This window comes from Adelges cooleyi, unplaced genomic scaffold (genome assembly GCF_023614345.1).
Source record: "Adelges cooleyi isolate 19-005CV unplaced genomic scaffold, UGA_ACOO_1.1 ACOO_flye_CR_arks_rails_tigmint_CR_PRNA_23, whole genome shotgun sequence".
Taxonomy (NCBI): Eukaryota; Metazoa; Arthropoda; class Insecta; order Hemiptera; family Adelgidae; genus Adelges; species Adelges cooleyi.
Genome location: NW_026095893.1, coordinates 1,735,469 through 1,762,565, shown reverse-complemented (window position 1 = coordinate 1,762,565; position 27,097 = coordinate 1,735,469). Strand labels below are relative to the sequence as shown.

The window sequence follows — 27,097 nt, the reverse complement described above, 5'->3', positions numbered from 1 at the left end:
AGATATAAGATATTAAAAATAACAATAGTAATAATATAAACATACATTCAAATAATTGGTCGGCAAAATTGTAATTGTTCGATGGCAGCCGTTTGCGAAAATTCTGTCGTCTTAGTAAACATAATTCTATTTCGGCCGCTTGTATTCATTTGAAAAGTCACGTTAAAAAAAAATGAAAAATTATTAAAGCAATCCTTAACTCTTTATTAAGAAAAAATAATCGTTTGGGTCGACGTTAAAGTCAGGATTATTATAGTTTGTTTATCGTCCAGGCTTCTGATTTTTCCATTGCTAAGCAAGTTATCAATCGTTATTAAGCGCATTATCTATAATAAGGTTACCTAAACTAACAATAATACAATATAATATTATCGAAAAAAATACAAAATAAATTCAAATATATCGTACTATAAATTAAAAATCGAACCAACTGTATCATTGTAAAATGTGGACGTTTTGTCTACCACAGAATGCGTCGAAATAAATTTTTTTTAAATACTAGAGCATGAAATAAGAGATTTTTTGCCAATTTTGCATTACTCGAAATATATTACACAATACTGTCTGTATAAAATCACAAATCATTTGTTTATTTTTCGGGCTGATATACATATTTTATCTATTAATGATATTTATTTTTTTTTTATACAAAAATAACGACTAGGATTGCTCGGATTATAGGAAGGATAGCATCCATTGAATTCTTATAAAATTAAATATGTATTACCTGTTGATATATTTTGTTGTTACTTTTTGTCAGTTGTACACATTGATCAATTTAGCATAATCCACATAGTTTTTCGGAAATAGTATACATTGAGATATTGAAAAAAACCCATTTCCACTACTCAAAACACTCAAAAGTAAAAAGGAAAATTTATCCTCTCAATAGGTGATCGATCTAGACCATAAAATCATCTTACAGCCAAAATCAAACAATAGGTAGGTAATAATAATAATAATTATTCATAAGCCACAAATGTGTTTATAATAGTTATAATACCGTTTATATTAGAAAACCATTATATTAATTGACAATTCGGATGTTAGTGCAATGTGTATAAATTATTTAAATATTTTATAATTTATAAAAAATGTACAATTTAATACTCTTCTAAAATATTATAAATAAAGTTTTCCTCATATAGTTGTACGTTTAGTTCTTTAATTGGTACATCGAGGCGATTGACTTGCCAAAGTTTGCCATCAATGGATCTGTATTTTACAAAATGATATTTTTTATATCCTATGATACAAATATCACCATCAAATTTTGTAGGTGTTTTAGAAGCAGTGTTTGAACTAATCCACAATGCTATCAAAAGACATATCGTCCTACTCATGTATATCGGAACAGCATTTCCAGCTGAAACATTAGAAAATATTTTTTCTTAAAAATTGTCGAATATTATATTAGATATTGTTATATGTAAATTATTTTATTGAAATGATTATGTTTTATTGCTGAGGTTACTCCCCCGCCCTCCCTTACCACCTGGCGAACCAAACTACAGTATACGTGCACACATTAATCGGAATTTTATACAATATAATATTGATATATAATATATTCAATTGTATGAGCGCCATATCTCTTATCTTTCTTCTCCTTGCCAGTGTGCTTTAGTCGATGGATAGCTGTTAAGTTTATAAATTAAATAATAGGTTTTTTAACATGAATGTATCTTTTATTCGTCTTTTAGCCTCCACGTATAAAAAGGCATATTCATGGCCCAATGTCTTTACTTCAAGTAAAAAACTAACGCTCCCTTGAATACACTTAAAAAGCCTAAGTGTATATTCCTTTATAATCCATGACAACTAAATCATGTGCATGTGTACTTACCTTCATCGACTGTAGGAGCTATAATACAAACATTTTAAATTTATATATTTAAAAAACATACATGTAAAACAATTAAAAAATTAGTATTTATACAGGGTAATTCAATAAGGTTATTACACTCATTTGTTCCAAAAATTATTGCAATTTTGTATTTATAATTATTGAAAACGTCTTTATTTATGTTACTTTATAATATTATAAAATGTTGTTAGTATTTTCTAGAGCTCTATCAACTTTTAAGACTTTTGGTTTTGCTGAAAATCGTGACTGGTCGATAACCATTTGTAGATAGTTATATTTAAAGTTATAATCATGGCGAGGGGAAGGTTAAGTGTAGTATTATTTTTATCTGTGTGTAACACCGTCCACTTACTATCCTAAATTTTAAATTAGAGTAAAGTTAATTTAAAAGTAATTAATCAAAACTAGTTATCGACCTATCAACATTTTCAGAAAATTATTTTTGTTGTTTGTTTATATTTACTTAATTTTCTTGCAAGTATATTTTTTAAAGCTCGTTCAATGATAGGTCTTCTTTCGTTGGCAAGTCGACGTAATTCTAGAAAAATTCCTGTACCTTCATAAATGTATAAATATATGTATTAATGTACGATAATATATAGTAATATATATTAACAGTTCAAATGATAATATAAAACATTAACATATGTTTACTATGTGTTGGGTGAGATCTGTTAATTTAAATATGAAATGTATTCAAAAGGTTTACAGAAAATTATGACTCTATATTAGCACATACTTTCATGGGCAATTCTATTTTTTAATTCTTCTGTATGTCCAATTCTTCTATTTTCTAAAAGTTTGGTCAGATTTTTAGTTTCTGTGAAAAAATCAATAAATTACCGTGTTGATAACAAATAATACAAATGAAATAGCTGCACGATAAACATAATTATGGTAAATTTAAAGAACTATGAATTATAAGTGGTTTAATCGAATAAATACGTATTTTGTATTTGATAGTGGATAACCAGAGCGCATAGTTAACGGAGGCCATTGGAGCATTATTAATGCAATTATTTGACGGCCTCTCCAATCGCCCACATATATAAAGTGATAGTTTTAATTTTAACGGTTATTCGTTTTTCTTCCATGCTTACTCCATTCATGTTTTTTACCCTTAAGTTTTTAATACTTTTGAATTTCTGCTAAACCACCAGATCTTAATTATACATTTCATACTTACAGTACGTCATTATCGGTTACTGACATGACTGAACAGATTAGTAGATTAGTTCGACCAATATAATATACTACGCTTGAAAAAGTTTTGTTTCACATCGAGACATCATACCAGAACTTTAGCCGACTGACCTCTAGATATTTCTTTCTATTATAAAACATTGCTTACTAAACCCGTAAAGTAAGCAGCACCAGATACTTGGTTTTATAATAAGTAGATCGTTTTTGACCTGACAGATAGCTAGACTACGCTAGACACTAATGTCCACAATCCACTCGCAATCTATGACCTACTCCGTCACCTGTCAGTCATTATCTGTAGCCTACCCGGTCGCCTGCTAGCTACTAGTATAATATTATAAAACAAGAACTTGTATAGGATGTTATCTATTGAGTCAGGAGTATTCGATGACTTTAAATGTCTTGACATTAAATTATTGTTAAATGTAATTATAAACTGCCCCTCTCTCTTCCCAAATTAAAGTTTACCTTTTTTGTAATCATTGTATGAATAAAATAATACGTAATGCGAATTTCATGTTTAAATCAAGCCAAATTCTATTTACTACTAATTAATAACAATGTTATTACTTTGACTTTCATATCTGATTTTAGCATTCTCTTTAATCATATCTGTAACAAAAATATAAAAAATAAATATCTATGAAACAAGTCCTAAGTTATATTTACTACTAACTAATAACATTGTAATTACTTTGAATTGGATCTTCAGAAACAGGAACACCTGTAACAAGATTATAAATAATTAAATAGTTATGAAATAAGCTATAAGTTCTATTTACTACTGACTAATAATTTTGTAATTACTTTGATTTGGATTTTCAGAAACAGTAACATCTGTAGCAAAAAAATATGGAGAGTCAAATAGTTAAGAAAAAGCCATTAGTTATATTTACTTTGTAATTACTTTGATTTGTGTCTTCATAATCAACAATAACTGTGACAAAAATATTAAAATCAAAATAACTATACAGATATTCAAATCGGTTTTTATATTTTATCCACGTATTTTAATAACTATGTTGAGCGCTATCAGCAGACGAAGGACGCACAAGCACTGCTTCTTCTTAATTAATTATAAAACAAGCCATCAGATGATTTTTTACAAAAATTAATATATTCGTAATTACTTTGTATTTCAGGCGTAGGAATACCTGTAACAAAAATAAAATAACTATACAGTTAATTAAACCAAGTTTTTTTTTTTTATCAACGTATTTTAGTGACTATGTTCAACGCTGAGCAGACTGAGGTCACACAAGCAATACTTGCCACAACACTAGATTAAAAACAATATTTTTCGTTCTCCAGCATTCAACTAGTTATGGTTATGCATCACACCTTCATTAATAGAGGTATGAAAATTTCTAATAATCTAATAGATTTTGATTTATTCAATTTAATCAAATTTAATGATTTTCTATTCAACTTATTTAAAAATTAATTCGCCTAATACTTTACATTTATTTAATTGTACCTTTTATTATTATTATTATATGATTGTATTTTTGTAATTGCCATTTTGGCGTAAGTAATAAATAAATGAAAAAATAAAAAATATTTTTTGTTATTCAATTAATTAAACATAAATTCTAAAATTATATTACAAATTAAAAGTTTTTTATTACTTTGGTTTGAATATTCAAAATCAGGACCACCTGTAAAAAGAATATAAAAATGAAATAGTTATGAAACAAGCCATAAGTTCTATTAACTACTAACTAATAACATTGTAATTACTTCCATTTGCGTTATCAAAATCAATAAAAACTGTAAAAAAAATATAAAAATCAAAATAACTATAAAGTTAGTCAAATCGGGTTTTTTATAATTTATCCACGTAATTCAGAGATTATTTTCAGTGCTTATACCAGACTAAGGACACACAAGCAATACTTCTACTTAAATATTTCTGAGACAAGCTATCATTTTTATTTACTACAATCTAATTAGTTTTGTATTACTTTGGGGTGGATCTTCTGGACTAGAATCACCTGTAAAAAAAAATATGAAGAATTAAATAGTTATTGAACAAGCCATAAGTTCTATTTACTAGTAAATAATAACTTTGTAATTACTTTGGTTTGAATCTTCAGAATCAGGACGACCTGTATAAAGAATATGGTGAATTAAATAACTATGGGACAGGTCATTATTTATATTTACAACTAATTACTTACTTATATTAATTATATTTACTACTAACTAAATAATTTGAATTTACTTTGGTTTGAATGTTCAGATACAGAACCACCTGTAAAAAAATTATGAAGGATTATATAATTATGAGACAAGCCATAAGTTATGTTAACTACTAAACAACAATTTGTAATTACTTTGGTTTGGATCTTCAGAAGCGGGACCCACTGAAACAAAACTTTAAAAATTTAAATAACTATCCAGTTAATCAAACCAGGTTTTTATATTTTATTCGTGTTTTTTAGTGTCAATTTTCAGCGCTACCATTAGACTGCGACATACAGCAATACTTCTTTTTATATAGTTAACGCGATCATTGAGATCACGTGGCCGTACAGTATTCTCTCTATTTCACCATGTAGGTTTCTGTGAGTGCTCTCTCAGTGGACTGTTTCCTTTCGCGAATCTAAGTTTTTAAATCTCACTTTCTCACCCCAAGTTAAAGTTTACTTTACCCAACTAGAGTTCCTCAAAATCATTGCGTATTTAACGCATTCTGTTTGTTCTCTTAATTTTGTTTAAAAGAGTCTACTATGTTTTATATCCTTAATCTTAGAAATACTGTGTGTCAATGCAAGTCTTTTTTGATGTATTAATTTATTTTGTCCTGGTATTTCCCAAAATTCTTGTGTATTATTTTTCCTTGGCGGTATTAATAATTGTACTCTGTACAATTTGAAGTATTTGACAATCTGTTTGAAATGTAATATTTTTGTTATTTGTTCACATTCTAATTTCATGGCGTTTATTGTCCTGAATTCTTTTGACCATTTGTGTTTAAAGATACATTTTTAAACAATATATCTACCTATTAGATCATATATTTTCTTTCGCAAATATCGCTGTTCAGCTATTTTTTCTAAAATTAAAAGGAAATTAAAAATAAAATAAAATTTAATTATGATTCTGTGAGAAGCTTTATAAATATGAAATTTGAATTACACTAAAATCATAATAGATTACCTTTTAGTAATGATAGGTCTTTAATGTTTATATGTTCTGTAAGTAAAATAAAATCTTTGTACGATTATCAAATAACTGTGTGGAAATATTTCAAAAAAATGCAAATTTATGTATTACCCGGTATAGTGAACGCGGTAGTTAAACCATATGACATCATACCTATGTAAATTAATGATGTAAGATTTAATTTTGTATTCTAATATAAGCTAGAATACAAAAGTTAAGAGAAAAATATATGTACTAGCAATTGAAAAGACAGTGCTTGGATCTATTAAATAAGGTAGAAACTTAATGAAAATACAATGTCCGAAACATATGGGATTGTAGAATGTGTGAAAATAAGATTTATATAACTGAACGTTTCTCTTAAGATCAATTTTTGTAGCTATATTTGTAAGAAGGTCATCTAGTACCAAGGTTTTTAGCTCCCACGTGAAGCTAAGAAGGTATTGTTGTATTTACTATGATATGTTTTAAGTTTTTTTAAACACAGGCTCTACGATAGTTTTTGAACCACAAAACTGGTTTCTTCGTGTAGCAACTCTATAGATCAGAAATCGTGTCTAAGATGTATTTTTGTAGGCAGAAAATCAAAAAAATTACCCCACTCCTCCTTAAAATCAAGAAAACATCTTTTTCCCCTAGAAGAGATAGATATTATCTTTTTATTTTACTTTTTCAATTATAGTTTAGGGATGTGGGTTCGGTAAACAGACCTAAGGTAGAACTAGAATGGAACTCTAACATATACTGTTTTCTCAATTGTCGTTACTAAAACTTTTTTTTAAAAAGAAAAACCCCACAAAAGGGGAAATAACACATTGACCGTAGTCAATTTCTAGGTTGGTATGTGTGAGTGAATCAACAGTCAACAGGATGAACCCTACTATCCACAGATTCCCAACTTTACTGGCTAATTTTTTTTTATTATCATATAATTATTATTACCTATTGTAGGATACTCTTCGTTTACCATTTTTACAAAAATTGTAATTATATACTCCAATCCGTCTAGAACAAACAAATAATGGTTTTAGCTTTAAAATAGTTTCAATAAAAATAAAATATACACAAATCGTTTACCCCAATCGAAAATATAAAACTACTACTTTAAATATAATAGTATTTTTATTTATTTTTATAACTTTAACATTTACATTATTTGGTTATTTGGGTGTTTTAATAACGATTAAAATCTGTTTACACTGTGGTTTATTACAATCACTTTTAATTATTTAAAAAATATCTAATTATACTTTTGTGTATTAATTAATAACACATGAAATATGTACTATATTGTAATTTATAACCCGTTTTCTCTAAAAAGATAATAGGATCTATAATTTTTAGTTTATCAATCATTTGACAATTAGGCAAATATTACAAAACATAGTACTTCATGTTAAATATTATATATTCGTGTGTGGTTGTATCTTACTTTCGTTTGAATCGTAATGGTTTGAAGCTCTGTGGATTTCCATGTCTGTAGTAAATGTTTTGAAAAATATGTATAATTACAGTAAAACTAAAAAACTCATAAAGTTAGTCTATATGCTTAAATAACATTACTTACTGGACAAGGAAATCTCCAATTTATATTCCTCTGTAAGGAAAAGTTAAATATACAGCTTTTAACTATCTTGTGTGGGCAAATATAAAAATAAAATAATTACTTTGATAGTCATCCTTTAAATCCGCCAAAACATTTACAAACAGAATTGCTATTAAAGCATAGGAAACTTTCATTTTTATCTAAAACTAATAAGAAAAAAAATTGCAAAATTTATATTAATTGCAGGCACTCTGGAGTGGAGACGAGAAATGTTTTGGTTTTACATTGATGTTTTTATTTGATATGTTTTATGTTTTTTGAATAGAGATGTATACTAGAGATAACTATAATAATAATAAATCTATTTTTTATGTATATCTTGTTCATATTTCGTTTGTAATAGGCCTGTCATATTTTTTGGAAAAATATTAGAGTTAGTTCCGAACAAGAGGGTAATAATTTTTAGATTTATTAAGGAGTATTTTGAGAAGATGTGGTCAGAGATAGGTGTGAACAAAATAGGCATTTTGTAATATTTATATTAAATAAATATCTTAAATAATGAAGTACTTAAATAATAATAATAATAGTATGAGTACCCAACAATTTTTGGCGATAATATTTAGTAAGTGCAAAACACTTGTTTAAAAAATACATGTTTATTAAGTGTTTAATATGTAAACATATACGAGTTACTACGTCTGAAGGAATGGTTAAAATAAATATTATATAGGTATAATTTAGTATACAACTAAACAAGTGCTAAAAGTCCTACACTACAATGCTAAAGAACAATTCAATCGAATTCTAAAAAATACAATAAAATATAACGTTTTTTTACACCACTTGTATTAGGCCTGTAACATTTAGAATTGAAAATATTATAATTTATATATATATCTATTTACAGTACAAACAATTTTTTTAAAAATAATAACTACGTTAAAAATGAGAAATAAAGCGTTTATTTAAAAGTGGTTTTATCACTTTTATTAATAATAACCCCTGTAGATCTGTGACCTCTCCGTCCCCACTGATATGATCCCATTATGCCTTGACCCCACTCAACTGGCTTACTCGGATAATATCAATTTGATACATATTATGCGTATTATGCTATGCGTTAATACAACCAGAGTTTTGAACCGTTCGGATAAAAAATATCTAAATAAACATCTAGATAACATCTTATTAAAATAAAATTCATCGTTTAAAAATGTATTAGAACAATTTTTAAAAATATCGTTTGAATAGACTTTAGGTGATTTTTTTAAGTAATTATATTTAAAAATATTATTTCGTATACATTCTACTTTTATAAATTATATAAAACCAATAAATATTATAAGAAAATAATTTCGTGTCCTAAAAATTTATTTGAATAAGAACTTGCACAATTCTGCTTGTATATTTTGAAGTCTTATGGTATTACTTACATATGAGCTTGGTGTAAAATAAATTAGAACTAGTGGAAAAAATATTTTAAACTAGAAGAAACTAATGAAAACTCAATGAAAGCATACAATGTTACAATTTTTGAAGTTCTTACTCAAACAATTGCAATGATAATTATACTGACTGCTTCAATGGTTTACTTACGACTTATCGAATGGCATTGTATTTTGTTGACCGAAACAATAAAACCTAGATGTATTTTGCAGAACTGTATATGCGAATTTGTTAACATAAGCAACATTAGTCATTTTTCGTTGTGAATAACATATTATTTACATTATTCTGAGGCGGAGTTAAAAATATTTTACGTTATCGTTTTGCTTTTGGCTAGAAGTTGCTTGTATAGTTCATACTGCCGAAAATAATACTAAGTAGTGTATACTATTATATTTCCTTAATATTATTTTAGTATGACACAAAAAATTAAAGCCATAAAAATTAAGTATGTCAGTTGAAATTATTCATGTCTTCTCAGTTATCCAAACAAATAACCAAACGAAAATACAAATTTATACAAAACGGTAAAACGTACACACTACCATTGAGTATGTACACAATAATATATACTCAACGATAATACCTACAAATACTATGTATGTAGGCTACGAAAAAAAAACAACAAATTTATGTTGCGACCTACTTCCTAGCATATAAAATGTTTATTACTATTTCAATAAAATTGACATTTACCAGTAATAAAACATATACACGTGCCTATATATCCGTTTGTAGTGTGAATACTCTTAACTGATTTTTTTAAAATTATTTTTGTAGTTCTAACTTTTGAGTGCTATTTATTTATCTAATAAAAGTGACATTAAGGGTTTAGTATTTTAATACAAATATTTTAAAATAACCAATACTTTCAATTATTACAGTAAAGTGTTTTGCACATTAAATTAATTTCGAGAATTTGGCCACACTAAGTTAAGGAGGGTTTTAGCTTATCTAATCTGTGATTCAACTAACTTGTTTTAAAAAAAAAACTGCAATCCCCATATAAACTTGATTCTATATTTTTCTCTTGGGTTAAGAAACAGTCGAATCTGATCATTTCAATATTACGTGTTCATTGTCGGTGATCGTTTACACGAATTATTTTGTAGGTTTAGTATTGTGTACATAGTAACGTTTTGTCAAATTTACTGTGAAAGGCAGGCGACAGCGGCTGTAAAAAACAAGTAAAAATATGAACACATGTAAATAAGTTCAACATTGACACAATGCGAAAACCTATTTGATTTTACTTCTTCGGTTGAAATATAAGCACATTAAAAATTGGTGAGAGCCATTTCAAAAGAGTATCACAAACTGCTCAAACTGATTTTTGTTCAGCTCATTAAGTCATTCAAGTAAGTAATTCTATAAAACTTTAAACGTTTTTAGTAAGCGTTTAAACAAATATAGGCCAATTATTAAATACCTATTCAAAGACGTCCCTGCTAAAAGGCTAAAATCAAGTTTGCTAGTTATTAACTCTAAAATTTGAGTGCACAACGTCTTCTTTAAAGCTAATTCTAATAAAAATAAGTTAAGTTAAATAAACTACGTGTTTCGTATTTTTAAAATGTAATAAAGTTTTATATTTTGCATCTTTTATAATGTAGCCTAACCATCTTATAGAAATTATAGTGTATTTTAAATAGTTAACAGACGCCGGTTTATGATATTTTATTTAACTAATACATCAAACTACAAAATATGTTAATTTCAGTATTTTGATTAATTCTTTCTAATTTTCTATTTTTGTGATTTTGGATATTAATCTGACATGACTTTTCGTTAGTTAGGCTAATTTCTATCAAGTCTAGTTTTAGATAAGTTATGTATGGAAGATATTTCATAGGGCTAACAATTTTAAGCGCTATAACTTTTTGTAATATAGTCGAACTGTTTTCAGACTTGTGTAGAATATTTTTTTCAGAAATAAAATTGTATAAACAAATGTATCGTAAAAAAATATCATTAACCATTCCTTATTCACTTTTGGGCCTAGTTTTTGGACTTTGGATCTGAAAACTTTTATAAAATATTTGTAACATTAAAAATTAAAACAGATTATCGGTTTATTGAGATCAAAGCATACATTTTGAATAACATTTATGGTTTATAGATTCTGCATCGGTGCTAGCTATTGGTAAACTATAACTAATATAAATTGCTATACTAATAATATTGTATATATAAAAATATCTGAAGACATTTTTAATATTAAAAAAACAACAAATTAAGAATATCAAATAAAAAAAAAACATTTTCGTAAAACCTTTTCGGCCCCGCTCCAGTGCTAGTTATTGGCGAACTATGATTACCTATGTAATACAAATTGCCTTTATGTTCATTATTGATTTGTAGATAATGGAATTTTTCTGTGTTTTGATGTCATTTGTCTTTGTGTATGCTGTGGAGGATTCTAGTAAAGGTAATTATTTTATTTAAAAAAAAAAATATAAAAATCTATATTTTACTTTTAACATGGATATGTTATCGGGCTGGGGGTCATTCCGAGATTTGTGTTAAGTATTCACGTCTTTGACATAAAGATCACGATTTTTTTTTAATTAACGAATATGATTACCAGGGTAAAAGAGTCACAAGTGTATATTTCCGCCGACACCACCCTCTGCGCACCGTCTTCAGCTTCAGCTTCAGCAAAGCGCCAGAGCTGTTTAACCTTTTCAAAATTGAATTTCGTTTTATTACATTAAATTTGCTTAGAATTATACAATGGAGCAAAGCTAAACTAGGTTTTTTTTTTACAGAGGAATATGCAAAACAGCTTTTCATTACAAGTCAGTAACACAAATAACTTAAGTTCTTATATTTTACTGTTTTTGCACATATTTTTTTTATGATTTACTATAGATGAATTCATCCAGCAAGCTGCTGACGATACTGATAAAATAATAGGAAGTAAGAAATATTACAAACAAAATATTATACCAACATATATATATTATTTTTTTATGTATGACTGAATTATAAGCGAAAAATGTATACTTTCTATGAACTACACCAGCATACCCAACACTACTTAATTTATAAAAACCAAAAATACTCAGAGAAGTAGATTCTATAATATTTACTTAGTGCACACTTGCTTGGATACGGTGAGCTACTATTTAACGTATTAGGGAAAGTAGTTGAAATGTCAATGGTCATCACTGAAAGTGTGGTATAATTTATTCTGATGATTTTTATGGATTTATTTGGACATTTTTATTACGGCTCAAACTTTGTTTGTTCTAGATGCATTGGAAGTTGTGATTATCGACACTGTGTTTCAATATGGTCATGAAATGGGTACTCTTTATTATATATGAATACATTTAAAGGTTGCAAGTAGAAAAACAAAAATTAATTCCCATGCAAACTTATCAGTGTTATACAACTTAAATTTTACTCTTAAAACCAAATATAATTTTTATAACAAATAACTTTGGTCTTGGCTCTGTCAACATCATATAATCGTTATTATTCGTTATATTATAGATTTTAATGGCCACATCTGCCTCCTCGCAGCACTAATATTATTATAGCCTCCGCTCTATTTAACATAATAGTACCGTGAACATGTTTTTTCTACCTAGATCTTTTAATGAATTATAGAAAGAATATTGAGATCAATTAATTTATGTAATGTTGATTTCAGAGATTCTGAATAATATGTTCGCTACACCCGGTAATAATATTTTTTGCATTTTTATGGAAATATTTCCACACAGTTGTCAATAATTATTAAGCTTAGAATGTTTTCGGTTTAATTTCAGAACTTGCGGATCTTGAAATTAACTCAGAAAGTAATCACATATATTCAATACTTATCTATCTCTCTCTGAAAAACATGTACATTATTAAAATATATTTGTTTTGAAATTTTAGAGTTCATAAATATCCAGAAAGCTATACAATCCGCAATAGATGAAATAATACGTAAATATAAAATTTAACGTTTTAAAGCGAACAATTGTCAACTATTATCATCACTTATTGAGCTAAGTATATAGTTTTTGCTTAAGCTTTCTAAGTATAATTCAAATCGAATAATTGGTCAAGTTTGTTTGAAACTTGGTCACATTTGTAGATTGACTATTATCGTTGAAATATAAAAGCCTTTGTTTTTAACTGTATAAATATATTTTGATGTTTATATTTTCGGTATTGTAGCTGTTATTTTGCCTGAAACTTCAAATATAGGTAATTACAAGTTTATACGATAGTAGTAAAATATAGACATTATGGCTGGTTTTAAAGACGAAAATTACTTTGAATTTTTTGTATAGTAGAAAATAAAATTGTACTTCAATAATATGAATTCCTATTTGAAATGTATATATGTATAAATAAGTATCACATTAATAGTATTACTCGTGCTTTAAATGAAGTATTTTTTAGTGTATAGTATATAAGATATTATGTACTGAGCACAGTTCTTTTAAATATTATGCAATCCTACATCATAGGCAGCTAATTTATTTGGTTATCTATTATTTTCTTGCAGATTTTGTAACAATGGATTTGGTACAGCTTGGAAATAAAAGAAGGCATTTTACGAGAAACGCTTTAAGAAAAATAATCATCCGTATACTAAGTACGTATAATCTTAATATGTAATATAATATGTTTGAATACATATATGTAAGAATCATTAGAGCTAGTATACCTTCTTAGTATACCTTCTAGTATACTATACACCTTATGATATTTATATTATATCTTATAAGATTCTCATAATTTGACACTAAAACAAATTATACTGCCCGTCAAAGATTTGGTCATAGTTTCTTTCTTGGCTTTCTTTATTTATTTATCTAAATAATTCCTTATCATGCTGCACCTTACAAAAAGAACCTACTGCACGTAATGGTTCCTATCTTGTTTTTCGTTGTCTTACTCTTTTTTTGACAGAAATAATCTTTCCTACATATTCTCTACTTCAATACTTTCTGTATTAGTTGTATCTTGCGCACTAAAGAATAATTAGTAAATGGCAAGCCAGATTTAACAATTTAAAAAAAAGACAAATTTTTTGATTTTTTAGTTGGCAAAGAACCAGGTATAAATTTAGACGGGACCTGTTGTCTAATAGGATTGTTCATGAGTACGAAGTATCCAGTATTCCATACAACAACTACTAAGACTGGCGATAGAAGTACTTGTACCTTAACGAAACAAAATGATAGTAACACCGTATACAGATCCTTCAATGGCGAATTTTTTGAAGTGGACCCCGGTAACGTTGATATAAGAAAAAATTACCTTGTATTGCAGCTTTTGTAATTAAGACAAGAAATCGTAGCTAAAACTCTTATGTAGCACTATTTGTAAGATATTCAAATTATTTTTGCATCAATGTATTACACTAATAAACAGTTTGGTTCACGATTATAGACACATTTGTTGCTTATGTATTGGTTTATTGATAAAACTATTACCATATAATCCTAATTTGTATTCCTGCTGTGAGTGCTAGCACTTCTAGTCACGACTAGTACAGTAGGGTATAGTCATAATGGAATCAAAGCATAGAGGAGACGGAGAGATCACAGGAATTATTATAAATAGGCGTTTTTTTGAAAAGCTTTAACTATGAAGAAGTAAACTTTTCCCCCTTTTACCCCCCAAAGTATCAACTAGATGAAATTTGTGATTTATCGAAGTAGTTGGTCCACTATTGAAAAAGTTACAGTATATACAGACACAAAGAAAAGCTTACATCATGGTAAAACCAATAGCATCTCTGCTTTACATCGAAGTTAAAATAAATTAAGTAATATACTATGTAATTTACCAAGTGTATAATAATTTATTCAAATATATACAATTTTTAAAAAGCAATGGTACTAACAGGGTAACTTATCTGTTTTCTAGCATGCAGTTTAAATAAATAACAAAGACCAGTTATAAAAATAAAATTATAATAAAATAATGTTGGATAAAAAATTAACTCTTAAGTTCCATTTTACCTGAAGAGAGGAAGTCGGAGATGCTAAAGATTGAGATGGAGATAGAAGTTACAATGAAGATAAAGATAGAGTTGGAGATATTGTTTAAGTATGTGATTAGTATAGTACAAGTTCTAGAGCTTGGCATAATATACAGTTTTCTTAAAAATCTGTAGTAAACTTTTTTTTTTTTGTAAAGGAAAAACTTAAAAGAGGGAAAATGACACATTGATCGTTGTAAATTTCTAGTTTATATTGGTACAAAAGGCAGACAGACGATCTGTAATATTTTCTACCACTAATATGTTCTAATACAAAGAACACTATTTTTAACACATTTTTGGTTACACAACGCTTTTATCAATCTTAAATATTCCTACAGTCTTCAAACTCGGATCGAAACATTAACTTGGAAAAGGTTTTATCTCTTTCAGTTATAGTTATTCCTGAAGGCCAGGGACCTCTTTGCTACAATAAGCTCCTTCCCAAAACACATCTCGTCTTCACTGAGCTGGTCAACATTTTTCTCAAAAATTAATGTTTTTGCTCCTTTGAGGTAAAGAGTTTATGAAGTAATATTTAAAAAAAAATATATTTTGCACAGGTTTGAAAATATTTCGACCACATTTCAAAAAGATATAGCGTTTTAACTGTAAGGTATATAAGGTCTATATTCGCTATAGCACTGGTAAATTTAGAATAGCAAATTAAGAGTTTTTTACAGTTATAACAAGTAAAAAACAAAAAATTAAAAAAATAGAAAATTAGGAAAATTAATAAAAATGTAGAAAAACTAAAAATATATTTTAAGGTTTTATTAAAAGCGAACTTACATTTTTTTATGACATGAATCGAATAACTTGTTAAGTGAAGTGTTTTGAAATAACTTTGCGTGTCTTGTCTATGGGCTTGTATTTCGACATAAACAGTAAAATAGTAATATAGTTTGCAGTATGTGCTGCATTTCTTTACTGGTTTATTTTTGCAATATGATTGCATATCTACAATGTACTGACGTAGATTCGACAATTATTTCTCGCCAGCTATTGGTTTTACAATCGTTTAATGTTTTCATTAGGAAATTTAAATTTAAATTCTAATTTTTTTTTAAGTAATTCAGATGGTTACGACTAAATGCATTTCGAATTTTTAAGTTTGAAAAAAATATTTTACAGCTAAAAAAAAGAAGTAACCATATTTTTATTTTTATTATAAATTTAAAGATAATATTATGCTGAAGTTTATATTTTAATAATAATATGGTATGAATACTTTATGTTCCAGGTTTTCCCGAAAGTGATATTATGGTTTTTCTAAAATATGTCTACGGTTAAAAATGTTATGAGTTTTTCTTTTATTATTATGCTATATTATTAGTGTAGGGGTGAATACAATTAGGGTTGATCGTCTATCTATAGTAATTTGTTGCCATTGCAAAGATCCGTCTGATACCTGTTGGTTGGTCAGTATGTAATTTTCAAAATTACTTTTTGACCCTACTAGCTTTAAGGTATGACTTCAGAAGAAGTCGAATAAGACGGTGGGTGCATCAAGAGAAATGCTTTCATTGTGAACATAATAAGAAAATGAGTTTAAAAAAAAAAACATAAACGTGGTTCGATTTCATAAACACATTTATAACTTTTTTATATTATTTTTATTACAAATTGCTTGAAATTATACATCTTTATTATTTTAATTTAACATCTACATTACACAAGAGTTAACAAATTCTATGAGCAAATCTATATTATGTATGTGTACACCGTATTGCGTTAGTCGTACAAATTTACAATATTTTAATATTATTAATAATATTGTATGTAAGGTGTGTGTTCGGCCTACAAAATCGCACGTTACGATTTGTCATAGACGTTTCCAAAAACAAAAAAACAAAAACATAGAACATTTACGTAAAACTTAATAAATATAAACGATAATAACCAAACGAATATGGATATTAATGTCATAATAGTACTATTTAGAATTTTCAAAAGAAATGTCCATACAAAACAGAGCGGTTATATAATAATATTATAATGTTGTATACGAGCGAACGGATAATAGAATGAAATATTCGACCATTAGTATATATTCGAAATAAATCTAAATAAAAATTTGGTAGTAATAATATTATATTTAGAACAAATGTCGGCGCAAATACCTAATCAATAGCGAAGTCGACGAAACGATAGTTAAATGGAAAATAAAATAAAAAGTATTTATTGCCCTCAATCGACACAACTGGGAATTATTTATTACAACGATGATGATTATAACTATGAAATATTTAAATAACCGAAAAAGGGTCTTTGATGATTAAAACTATATCGACACATTGTGGCTTGCAACAATAATAATAATAATATAGATAAATAACAGCTGTCAGGACTATTACGACTTAAACGATATCAATATATTTTATAAGTACATAATAATAATAATAATATAATTGTTGAATATAACACGAAGTAAAACCGAATTTTGGAAGTTCAATTTTATCCAATTATTGTACTGAATAATAACGCTTAACGAATATTAAAAGAACAGCCGGCCTAGATGAGCGGACTCGCAATAATATCAATCCATTGTCGAATCGTGTCACTAAATAAAACATAATGTAAACTGTGATTATTTCTATGTGATTTTAATTTCGATACAACTCTAGGGAAAAATGTTCAACAAAATAAACAATCGACAATGAAATTTGCCATTGAATAATTATTAATGTGTTATAATATTATTTATAAAAAAAAAAAAGGGTTACAGTCTTTGGCCTTCTAATATAAAAACTAACGAAACAACAACAACGATGATGATGGGTATGATAGTAATAATGTAATTCAAAATGACTATGTTAAACGAAACGTAAAATAATTTAAATTAGTTTCTGATATTGTAGTAATAATAAATGTATAATAACACATACTTAATGATTTCCTTACAATAAACAGTGCACGTATTACACGAGGGGGTCGTCTAATCGAATTGATCGTTACAAAACTGTCGGCAATTGGACGAATATAAATTATTACAATGATATTATTACTATTACAAGTGCCAATTATTATTATGTTATTTATATACTCTGTTACTTTCGAGTCTTTCCGTCTCGTTACAGTTTTGTAATTTTTTTTTAAACATTTAAGCATTACAAAATGCCCAAAACATGTGCCTATACATTAACACATAATTTAATAATATTATTGTTATTTTAATATTAATAAAATACAATATATTGTTAACTAAACCACCTACGTATTATCATATTAATAATAATAATAATAATATAAAATAAATTATAATTATGTTAACAAGATTCAATAACAACGTACAAATAACAAAGTAGATATTTACAATTAGGTAATTTTTTTTCCATCATTGTTTAAAATCAATTTTTATTTAACAAAAAAAAAAAAAATTATCATTATTTTTATTATTACATTTTACGATTAAAACGATTTTCACTTTTACAAAAACAACCTTTGTTTATATAATTATAATAAGTACAATGTACTCGGTACATTTATTATAATATATATATAACATATTATCGTTTAAGTGTCGCAAAACTCGAAATAATAGTCTTATATTTTTATATTATGTATATTTTTGGCATACACGTTACATTAATATTACCTTTTTTTTAAATATATTATAAGCGTTTAATTGAGCTCAATTTATTATTTAACACTTTGTATATTCACGGTCGTTAGCGAACCAATTGGTGCTATTATTAATAATCAAAAATTAATTTTTAGACGACACAATAGTTACCGAATCGCTTATCTAAGAAGATAGTATGCTATACTATAGATACTCTATTACGATGTAAAATCTAAATAATAACAATATCGAACTAATACAACCTATGGTTTAAATAATTATTATTGATATAATATTATATATTTTAGTTTATATAGTTTTGTAATAATTTTTTGACATTTATTTGAACCGGAAGACGACTCAAGATTTTGTCATTCAACGTGTTTAAGATATATTAAATTTTTTCATAAGTAAATTTTTAACAATAATAACTAAATAATAATGATATCGTGAATAATCGGTGTTTAAACAAATCAATTCAACTACCATAAGGCTACGACGTGGCGACAGACCGAAAAACTACAGTTAGTGGAAGCAGTGTTTGCGTCGGGTAGGTATCAGTGCTGGTTTGGGTTTGAAGGATATTCAAATTGTACAACAAACCAGTAACTACTGATTTTTACATTTTTCGTGAAACCCATTTTTTAATGATAGTTTTAGAAATGTGAAATAATTCTGCGTTGAATTTTTACCGTGTGAAAAACGAAAAACATTATCAAGCTTGGCTTTCGCTCGGTTGTGTCGCAAACACTTGCCTCACTGCCACGCCGCAAGGGTTATAATAACGACAAAACGCTGCCGTTTATAATAAAAAATAAATAATTAAGCTAATTGTGTTTGATTGTGCTCGGAACGCTTTAGGAAATATCGATGCGATACTCTTCAAGTCTAAATAATCAGGTTTTGTATCGAATTCGAAAAACGATTGATTCGTACTCGACACGCCAAAATAAATTAACATTTAAAAATTACACCTTATAGAAAACTAATGTGAACCTTATTCGTTTTGTTTAACCGTTTTTGCTTGTTCGACACGAGTAGTGTGGATGTGTACGACTCAGCTACGAGGGTGGATCATACTTGGTGCTTACTATGTATAGGTGAAAAAGTGTTACAGTCGTGTTGAAACTGGCGGTTCCGTTGGCGCGCCGAACCGGAAGTGGTCTTGTTCCGGGTCGGCGGTGAACGACGTGGCGGAAGTGGCGGGCGTTGTCTCGGGATCACGTGACGATCACGTGCGGGGCGGACATGAGCACCGCTATGGTGGCGGCCACCGTGAAGAACGTGAACAAGTACAGGCACATCCGGTCGATGACCATGGCCGCGAACTTCCAGTCGTTGGTGATGTCCTCGTCCACGTCCTCTTTGCGCAACTTGTCCGTAATGGTGCGCAGCTCTTTCAGGATCAGCGACAGCTCTCGGTGCGGGCCCAGACAGGAAACGGTGGCCGCGTGCGCCCCGCCTCGGGCTCCGGCGCCGTCGGCACTTCCGCTGATCACCGAAGCGTGCTGCTGCTCGACCACGTGCTCCGGCATGGGCGCCACTTGACTTCGCGCGCCCGGGTAGCTGCGCGTGGATGACCTCAGGTCGTCGTCCAGGTCCAGCACGTTGGCCAGCAGACTTCTGGACGACTTGGCCCGGAACTCCAGGTCGGGAAGATGATGGATGGAAGACGCCGCGTTTGCGGAGTTGTTGTTGTGCTGGCCGACCGAGTCTTCCCGTTTGGGCCGACTCATGCACATCAAGCACGGCATCCACACCAGGAACAATACCCTCACCTGCACCAAAAACAAAATCAATAAGTCCTCACAAGTCACTCTTAACCAAATAAGTTATACTTAAGTCATAATCAAATTATTCCCACGGCGAACACAGTTAAATACCTCGGCCTTACGTTGGACAAAAAACTAACTTGGGGCCCACGTTTAAAACAAAAACGTAAGTCATTAAACTCTCGACTCCACCTTCTTGGACTTCTCCTTAAATCTAAGCTTTCTCTGTCCAATAAACTAATCCTACACAAATCCTTAATCCGTCCAGTCTGGTCCTACGGCATACAACTCTGGTGCACAGCCAAACCCTCCAACACTAAAACTCTCCAGGCGTTCCAGTCGATCTGCTTGCGGCTAATAACCTCTTCCCCTTGGTATATCACAAACAAAAACCTACATAAAGACCTAAACGTACCAACACTGAACCAGTTAGCAAATTCTCTATTCTAAAATGTCCATTTAAATCTAAGTTCCCACTCTAATCCTCTAATAAAGCAACTATCCTCGATCTCCTACCCTGAAAACGCTCCCAGAAGACTTAAAAGAAGATGGCCCAGAGACCTTCTAAAATAAATTCCTATTAAATTAAACAAATTAAATTAATAAATTCCTAGTGTCTTCCCTTAACGATAATTGCTTAATGCCGTGTATATAACGTTCACCGCATTTACTTATTGTACTCACGGTTGTATAGATTGTAAATATATTTTCTGATTAAAAAAAAAAGTCCTCGCCCAAGTTAGTAGCCCAGGTTAGTCGTTTATCAAGATGGATGCCTAAGTATTTAACGGCGTTTTCTATTGTAATTATATTATAGTTAAGTGTTATGGAGGTTTAACTTTAAGGCCTAAGGTGAAAGTAATATGAGATAATTACTTTCATTTTTAAGTTAAGAATAAAGCCTAAATAAAGCCGAGTCCAAATTCATAATTTTCTCCGTTCCACTAAAAAACATTGGATCATGATTAATAAGTATTGAACACGTCCTACGGCACCTATAAGAAGATTCATGTTTATGTTCCTCCCCCCTTCCTCTTTATGTTCCGGATGAACTAAGATTTATTCGTCTTTAAGTGGTTTATTGACTGTTTGTTTGAAGAAAATAAATCGATTAGATCCAGAGCAAATTAGGTATGTTTTATTTGCTCCAGAACAAATAACATTAGGAAGGAACAAAGTGGAGAAGAAATAGATTTTATACGTTCTGGAACATATAAAATTGAGAATGAAATGATTGTACTAATTTCGAACCCATTACTTAAATGAAGCAAATAAATATTTGTACTGGAGTTAATTCTAGATCTAATTGATAGTTGGCCTGTAAATCATTTGATTAGATGCAAAATTAAATAAATTACCCTGTGATTTGCTTGGATTAGAATTACCCGTGTTTAATTAATTGTCTTCGACAGATCTATTGCTAAATCTGACCACGATTTATTAGCAGAGTAGTATTATTAAGAGAAATTACCCATTTAGCCATGACGTGAGTGTCCGCATTGCGATGATGATAGTTTAATATCATGATCGTAGAAACTACGGACGATGCCACCATGAACATGATACAGTTGAAGTAAGTACCTAATTTTTTCAAAACAAAATGTATTAGTACACCGGCATTGGTAATTTATTGTTTTTAATATTTAGTTAAAGCAACGTGCATTAAAGATTTTAAGAGCAAGAAATATTCGTTGGTGACTTGAAACGTTGGTAAAAAAAAAAAGTTATATAACACTATACTACTTGCTGATGGCAATTAATAGAATCATGAAGTTAATATGAAAAGTTGTCCAAGCCACCATTTACAAATGTACGTATGCTAAATTAAGTTATTTATTTAAAAATAAATTCATATTAGAAATGTTATGATAAAAAGAAGATATAAATGCACTAAACAAACTACATAGAGAAGTCTTATAAGAAGAAAATCCGACATAAACAAGACAAGGTTTTTTATATTTCAAATTGTTGGAAATTACAATGTACTACTCGTGCAAGTAATACAAGTCAAGTCTTAGAGAAAATTATTGAAAAATAAAAATGATTGCTTTGAGTTAATTGTATTTAAATAATAAGTCTTGTTTAAATCATCATCGTACCACGAGTTCCTCCTAAGACCTAGATAAAACTTAAATATAGTTATTTTCTATGGGCGTTAATGGTAATTATCATCTAGCGAAGTAAGATTTTTCAACACAATGCCGACTGCGGCTCTTTAACAAAATAAAATATGATCATTGTCATTTATTATGAGGCTTACACGGTTACGGTTCATAAATTCTAAAAATAAACAATAGAATTAAACCCCAACCGACACATGCGTTTGTGGTGCTGTTATCAGTTTACACGTGATTTAATAAAATTACTCTTTAAATTTAAATAAACTTTAACGGCTACTAAAGAAAAACAAAATAGTTTTTATATCACCTGGATAATGCAGTACTATAGTGATAACTATTTGAATAGATGAAGTCTTAAACTTGGGAAGATGATAAGTCACTGTGTCTAGTCAAAGGCCGTTGGCCGACTTTACAATCGGTTTCGTTAAAAATGTATCAACTAGTTGAAAACGTTTTCTTATTTTAATGGAGATTAAACATTTAATGCTATTATATATAATGAAAATGCTGCATGTATAACGATTAATATAGTAACTTTCATAGAACTGTGACTGTTGGCTGCAGACATCTTCTTCTGGCCTTACATTTGTATTTCTAGTCCTTAACATGTCTAGGGCTAGGGTCACCAGTCCTAAGTAGTAAATTAACTTGCGTGGTAGAAGAAAATGTATATATAAAAAAAGCAATTGTGTATTAAGTTGTTTACAGTTACAAAATATACAAATAGGTAGGTAATTTCTTTGCAACAATTAGCTATATGTTTGAACTACAACATTGGCATTATATTCCTGCAGCTCAATAATAAATCAGTCATTGTTTGCCACTTAACGTACCTACTTCGCTTGATGTTAATATTATTTTAGTAAAGTATTTACTTTTTTCGAAAAATCAATTAAATAATAATGCATTTAACCATAAATGGTCTTAAGAGGCATCGTGTTTTTATGACATATTATACAAATCGGAGTATTGTAAATGAGTTTACAAGTGGTAAACTTTTGTTTTCTTAGTGACTTTAACCGAACAAAATTCGATAATGTACACATTAATCGAAAATTACTTTTTTCAATGCACAAGCCAATTAAGAACGCACTCCGATTTTGATAACATGTCAGTATTTAATATTCGAAATAACTACAAATAATTTAACAAGCTACCGGCTTTGTTACTTGGAGGCAGAGGGGCCCACAAATGTAATAACATATGGTAACACATGGTTAATTAATAGTTATGTTTATAAGAAAAATTACTTTTTTTTATGAAAAATAAATATTGTTTACTTAACAACATAATAATAATTATTTAACATTTGCTTTTTAACGCGACGTTTTCGGTTTAATCAGTTTTATTGTTTTCACACAACATCAAGAGAAAAACAATTGTAATCATAAAACATAAGTAAATAATAAATAATAATAAAAACGTAAAAAAATGCATAAAAATATAATCGTAATGTATCTAAAAAAAAAAAAAAAATAAAAAAACAATGACGATGATAACTGGTGGGGTAATACAAAAACAATAATATAGAGGCAATGAAAAGTGTTAAACGATAATGTCGACATGAAAATATGTAATACATATTGTTTCTTTTGCTGCTTTACAAAAAAAAAAAAATAAATAAATAATAAAACAACCAACGATAATAGTTTAAGTATTTTTTTTTTTTTTTTAGTAAAAACGTCAAATCAATTTATATGAGGTAACAAATTATTATAAGTTCGACTATTAACTGTAAAAATGAACACTTATTAGTGTTTGCCCTTTTCGTGTTAAACTATTATCGCCGTAAAAAAACGTTTGGAACATAATAGTAATATTTTTATCAACATAATAATTTACAGGTGCAGTCTGCTGTGAGACTATCTGGTCGGTACCACTGGTGTATGGAATAATGACGGTGTTGTTTTAAACTGAACATAATCAAAGATGTTAAACAAAATCATAAGACAAAGTAACAATATTATAAAACTACGGTGACAACAGGTGACGGTTAAAAAAACGACACACATGTTCATGTTCACACAAACAAAAAACTGTATTTATGCGGATCGACGGGTTTACTCGACAGTCAGTTTAACATCACATCGTTTAGTGGTAATGAAGTATGCATCTTATTTAAATATCGTCCGTTGAGTATATTTATTTATATTTTATTTTATCATATTGCTATTATCGTGTTTATCATGTCAGGACGGGTGATGGGGTTTCAATCGAACAACAAAGAGAAAGAACTGCATAATATTATATTATTATTATAACAATGTCAAACACAATACAAATGCACAATGAAACACGGTGACGATCAAAGTTGTACACGAAACATAAACAAAATGAACAGCATGCTTTAGTAGAGATGTTTGTAATGATGTTAAAGATATATAATGTTGGTATTGTGTTTTATTGTGTGGCCTCTGATAACATTAATGATGATCATATTATGTACAGGCGTTTTAAAATCTTTATTTAAAAAGAACAAAAATTGTACCAATAATAATAATATTAACTATTATTATTATTATTTTATTACTTTAAGGGACGAATTACCCGAGTACAAAAATAATATCATCGTTTTATTATTACGGTTTTAGTTTCGAAAATTGTTTGATAAAAAATCATGATGTACTATACATTGATGTGACCGTAATAATATAGTGTTATGGTTTTATAAAAGCCGTAGTAATAATAAAAAGTATAAAAGTTATTGTTGTGAGTGTATTTGAGTGTGTTGTTTTTATTGTATGTACGAGAAAACATAGAAAGAGCAAGCCGAGTTAAACACAAACCACAAAATTCGACAAACAAAAATAATACATAAATATATTTTTATGTATATCATTTTGTTCCTAAAAAAAAAAAATAATGTATCTATTATGTATTTTATTTTTATTATTGATTTGTTTTTTTATTAAATTTTTTTTTTAAATTATATGTATATTATATATTATAAAATTATATTTTTAATTTTTAATTTTGCCTGACCTAGTAAGGGAATAGCTTCAGATGTTTGTGGTAAGGCATCGGCTATCATGAGTGAGAATACGGACAGTGATAGGAGGATTGTCACTCCTGAAACAACATAAATGCCACACCAGACATTCCGTTAAATAATAAAATATATTAACAACAACAAGAATAACAATAATAATTATAATAATAATGATGATAGTACCAACGATAATAATTAAAATTATAATAATAATAATAATAATATCAACAAAAATCAAATGAATGAAAACACTTGTTAAGGTACTTAGGCTACCGGTGACTAAAACTGTGAGAACTAATGGACCAAACTTTAAGTAGTTGACCGCAACGTTTCAAACAGGCGTGCACAAAAAAATGTAAACAATCGGTACCCCAGTAAGGTAAACGTCTAAATAATTGTTGTGTAATGTATTCAGAACAATATTTTTTCTAAATAGTTCCAAAAAAAAGTTTCAGAGAAACAGTCGTCGAACGGTAAATTTGAAGATAAAAACAAAAAAGTGCTCGATCAACTACTCAAAAGCTACAACAAATAGAATGTTTTTGTTTTGTATGTGCTCACTGGGTTTTTGTTGGTAGAGCTAATTTTTTAACTTGTATTGTCAATAATATATTTTAAATACTGGCTGTGCTGACGGTTTGGAAATTTATTTTCGCGTTGGGAACTCTTTGTTGGAGACCAGGTTCGACGAAACAAATATTAAGTAAGTATAGTTTATAATGAAATACTTAACTATGTTCACAACCTCTAAACAAATATGATTTACACTGTAATCGACTCAATATTATTGTATTTTTTTTTTTTAAATATCCCTTTATACAAAACAATAATTTAATATAAATGTTTGCAATACGAATTAAAGTCCATTAATAGTACTAATTAAACCCAAAAATTATTAATTTTCCGTACAAATATAATAATATTATTATTGTTTCGACTTCAAGTCACTAAACAAGCTGCCTTTGTTTCGGCCATCTAAACATAGGACCCATTTGCTTGAGTATAAACTATTTTAACAGCATGTTATAATATAGTGCAAAGGACGGTAGTTTCTTTGGATGTTGAATTGCTTCAAAGAGTAGTTAAATATTAAAACGGAAGGGTTGATACATGCATAAAAAACGGTTGCTCTGTTGGTTTTTTTCTAAGTTTATATTTTTGTCGACGCGAAATAATGTTATTGATCGCCACTGATTGGTTTGGAAACCGGGACGGGATTTTTTCTTCTTTTTTAATAAAAAAAAAAATGTTTTAAACTGATAAGTTGCATTCCATAAACAGCGACTGCCCGGAGCGTCTGAAAGCGCATTCAAATGCATTACAATATGCTTCTAACAGAGCATCCTTTTGCTAGCATTCTAACCTACAATGTACAATATAAAATATAATATTATGATATAGATAACTATGTTATTATGTCAATAAG

The 27,097-nt window shown here is 28.7% G+C and overlaps 3 protein-coding genes across 6 annotated transcripts in view; 1 reads left to right on the top strand and 2 right to left on the bottom strand.

Annotated features, from left to right (window-relative positions):
• Window positions 1-1,102: 1,102 nt before the first annotated feature.
• Window positions 1,103-7,713, bottom strand: LOC126835841 (uncharacterized). The gene is made up of 13 exons (XM_050568682.1): window positions 7,671-7,713; window positions 5,407-5,436; window positions 5,295-5,324; window positions 5,149-5,178; window positions 5,035-5,064; window positions 4,811-4,840; window positions 4,699-4,728; window positions 4,201-4,224; window positions 3,978-4,007; window positions 3,878-3,907; window positions 3,765-3,794; window positions 3,641-3,682; window positions 1,103-1,366 (listed from the first exon to the last, which is right to left on the bottom strand). The coding sequence occupies exons 1-13, from the start codon at window positions 7,711-7,713 to the stop codon at window positions 1,104-1,106; spliced, it is 642 nt and encodes a 213-aa protein (XP_050424639.1). The 3' UTR covers window position 1,103.
• A 4,186-nt stretch (window positions 7,714-11,899) lies between these two features.
• LOC126835840 (uncharacterized) lies at window positions 11,900-14,519 on the top strand. Its single transcript, XM_050568681.1, has 9 exons — window positions 11,900-12,031; window positions 12,105-12,152; window positions 12,489-12,542; window positions 12,892-12,921; window positions 13,010-13,039; window positions 13,122-13,172; window positions 13,407-13,436; window positions 13,741-13,830; window positions 14,281-14,519. Exons 3-9 carry the CDS (start codon window positions 12,539-12,541, stop codon window positions 14,517-14,519), a joined length of 474 nt encoding a protein of 157 aa, XP_050424638.1. The 5' UTR covers window positions 11,900-12,031; window positions 12,105-12,152; window positions 12,489-12,538.
• A 4,225-nt stretch (window positions 14,520-18,744) lies between these two features.
• LOC126836078 (neuronal acetylcholine receptor subunit alpha-7-like) overlaps window positions 18,745-27,097 on the bottom strand; it is a 47,427-nt gene continuing 39,074 nt past the window's right edge. For 2 of the 4 annotated variants that reach the window (XM_050569088.1, XM_050569085.1), the window contains 3 exons: window positions 25,665-25,751; window positions 22,034-22,143; window positions 18,745-20,568 (listed from right to left, as the gene is read on the bottom strand). In XM_050569088.1, coding sequence (XP_050425045.1) covers window positions 20,011-20,568; window positions 22,034-22,143; window positions 25,665-25,751 — 755 coding nt within the window. In that variant the 3' untranslated portion in view covers window positions 18,745-20,010. The remainder of the gene's footprint in view (window positions 20,569-22,033; window positions 22,144-25,664; window positions 25,752-27,097) is intronic. The other 2 variants (XM_050569084.1, XM_050569086.1) reach the window with 1 other exon arrangement.

What these genes read in the sequence shown, in the direction of transcription:
- LOC126835840 (XM_050568681.1), top strand. An exon ending in TAATATGTTCGCTACACCCG is followed by an intron (nt 12,922 to 13,009) that starts GTAATAATATTT and finishes GTTTAATTTCAG; the next exon opens with AACTTGCGGATCTTGAAATT. An exon ending in GCCTGAAACTTCAAATATAG is followed by an intron (nt 13,437 to 13,740) that starts GTAATTACAAGT and finishes ATTTTCTTGCAG; the next exon opens with ATTTTGTAACAATGGATTTG.
- LOC126835841 (XM_050568682.1), bottom strand. Translation starts at nt 7,713, where the DNA reads ATGGAAATCCACAGAGCTTCAAACCATTACGATTCAAACGAAA. An exon ending in TTCTGAAGATTCAAACCAAA is followed by an intron (nt 5,065 to 5,148) that starts GTAATTACAAAG and finishes TTTTTTTTACAG; the next exon opens with GTGATTCTAGTCCAGAAGAT. An exon ending in TTATGAAGACACAAATCAAA is followed by an intron (nt 3,908 to 3,977) that starts GTAATTACAAAG and finishes TTTTTGCTACAG; the next exon opens with ATGTTACTGTTTCTGAAAAT.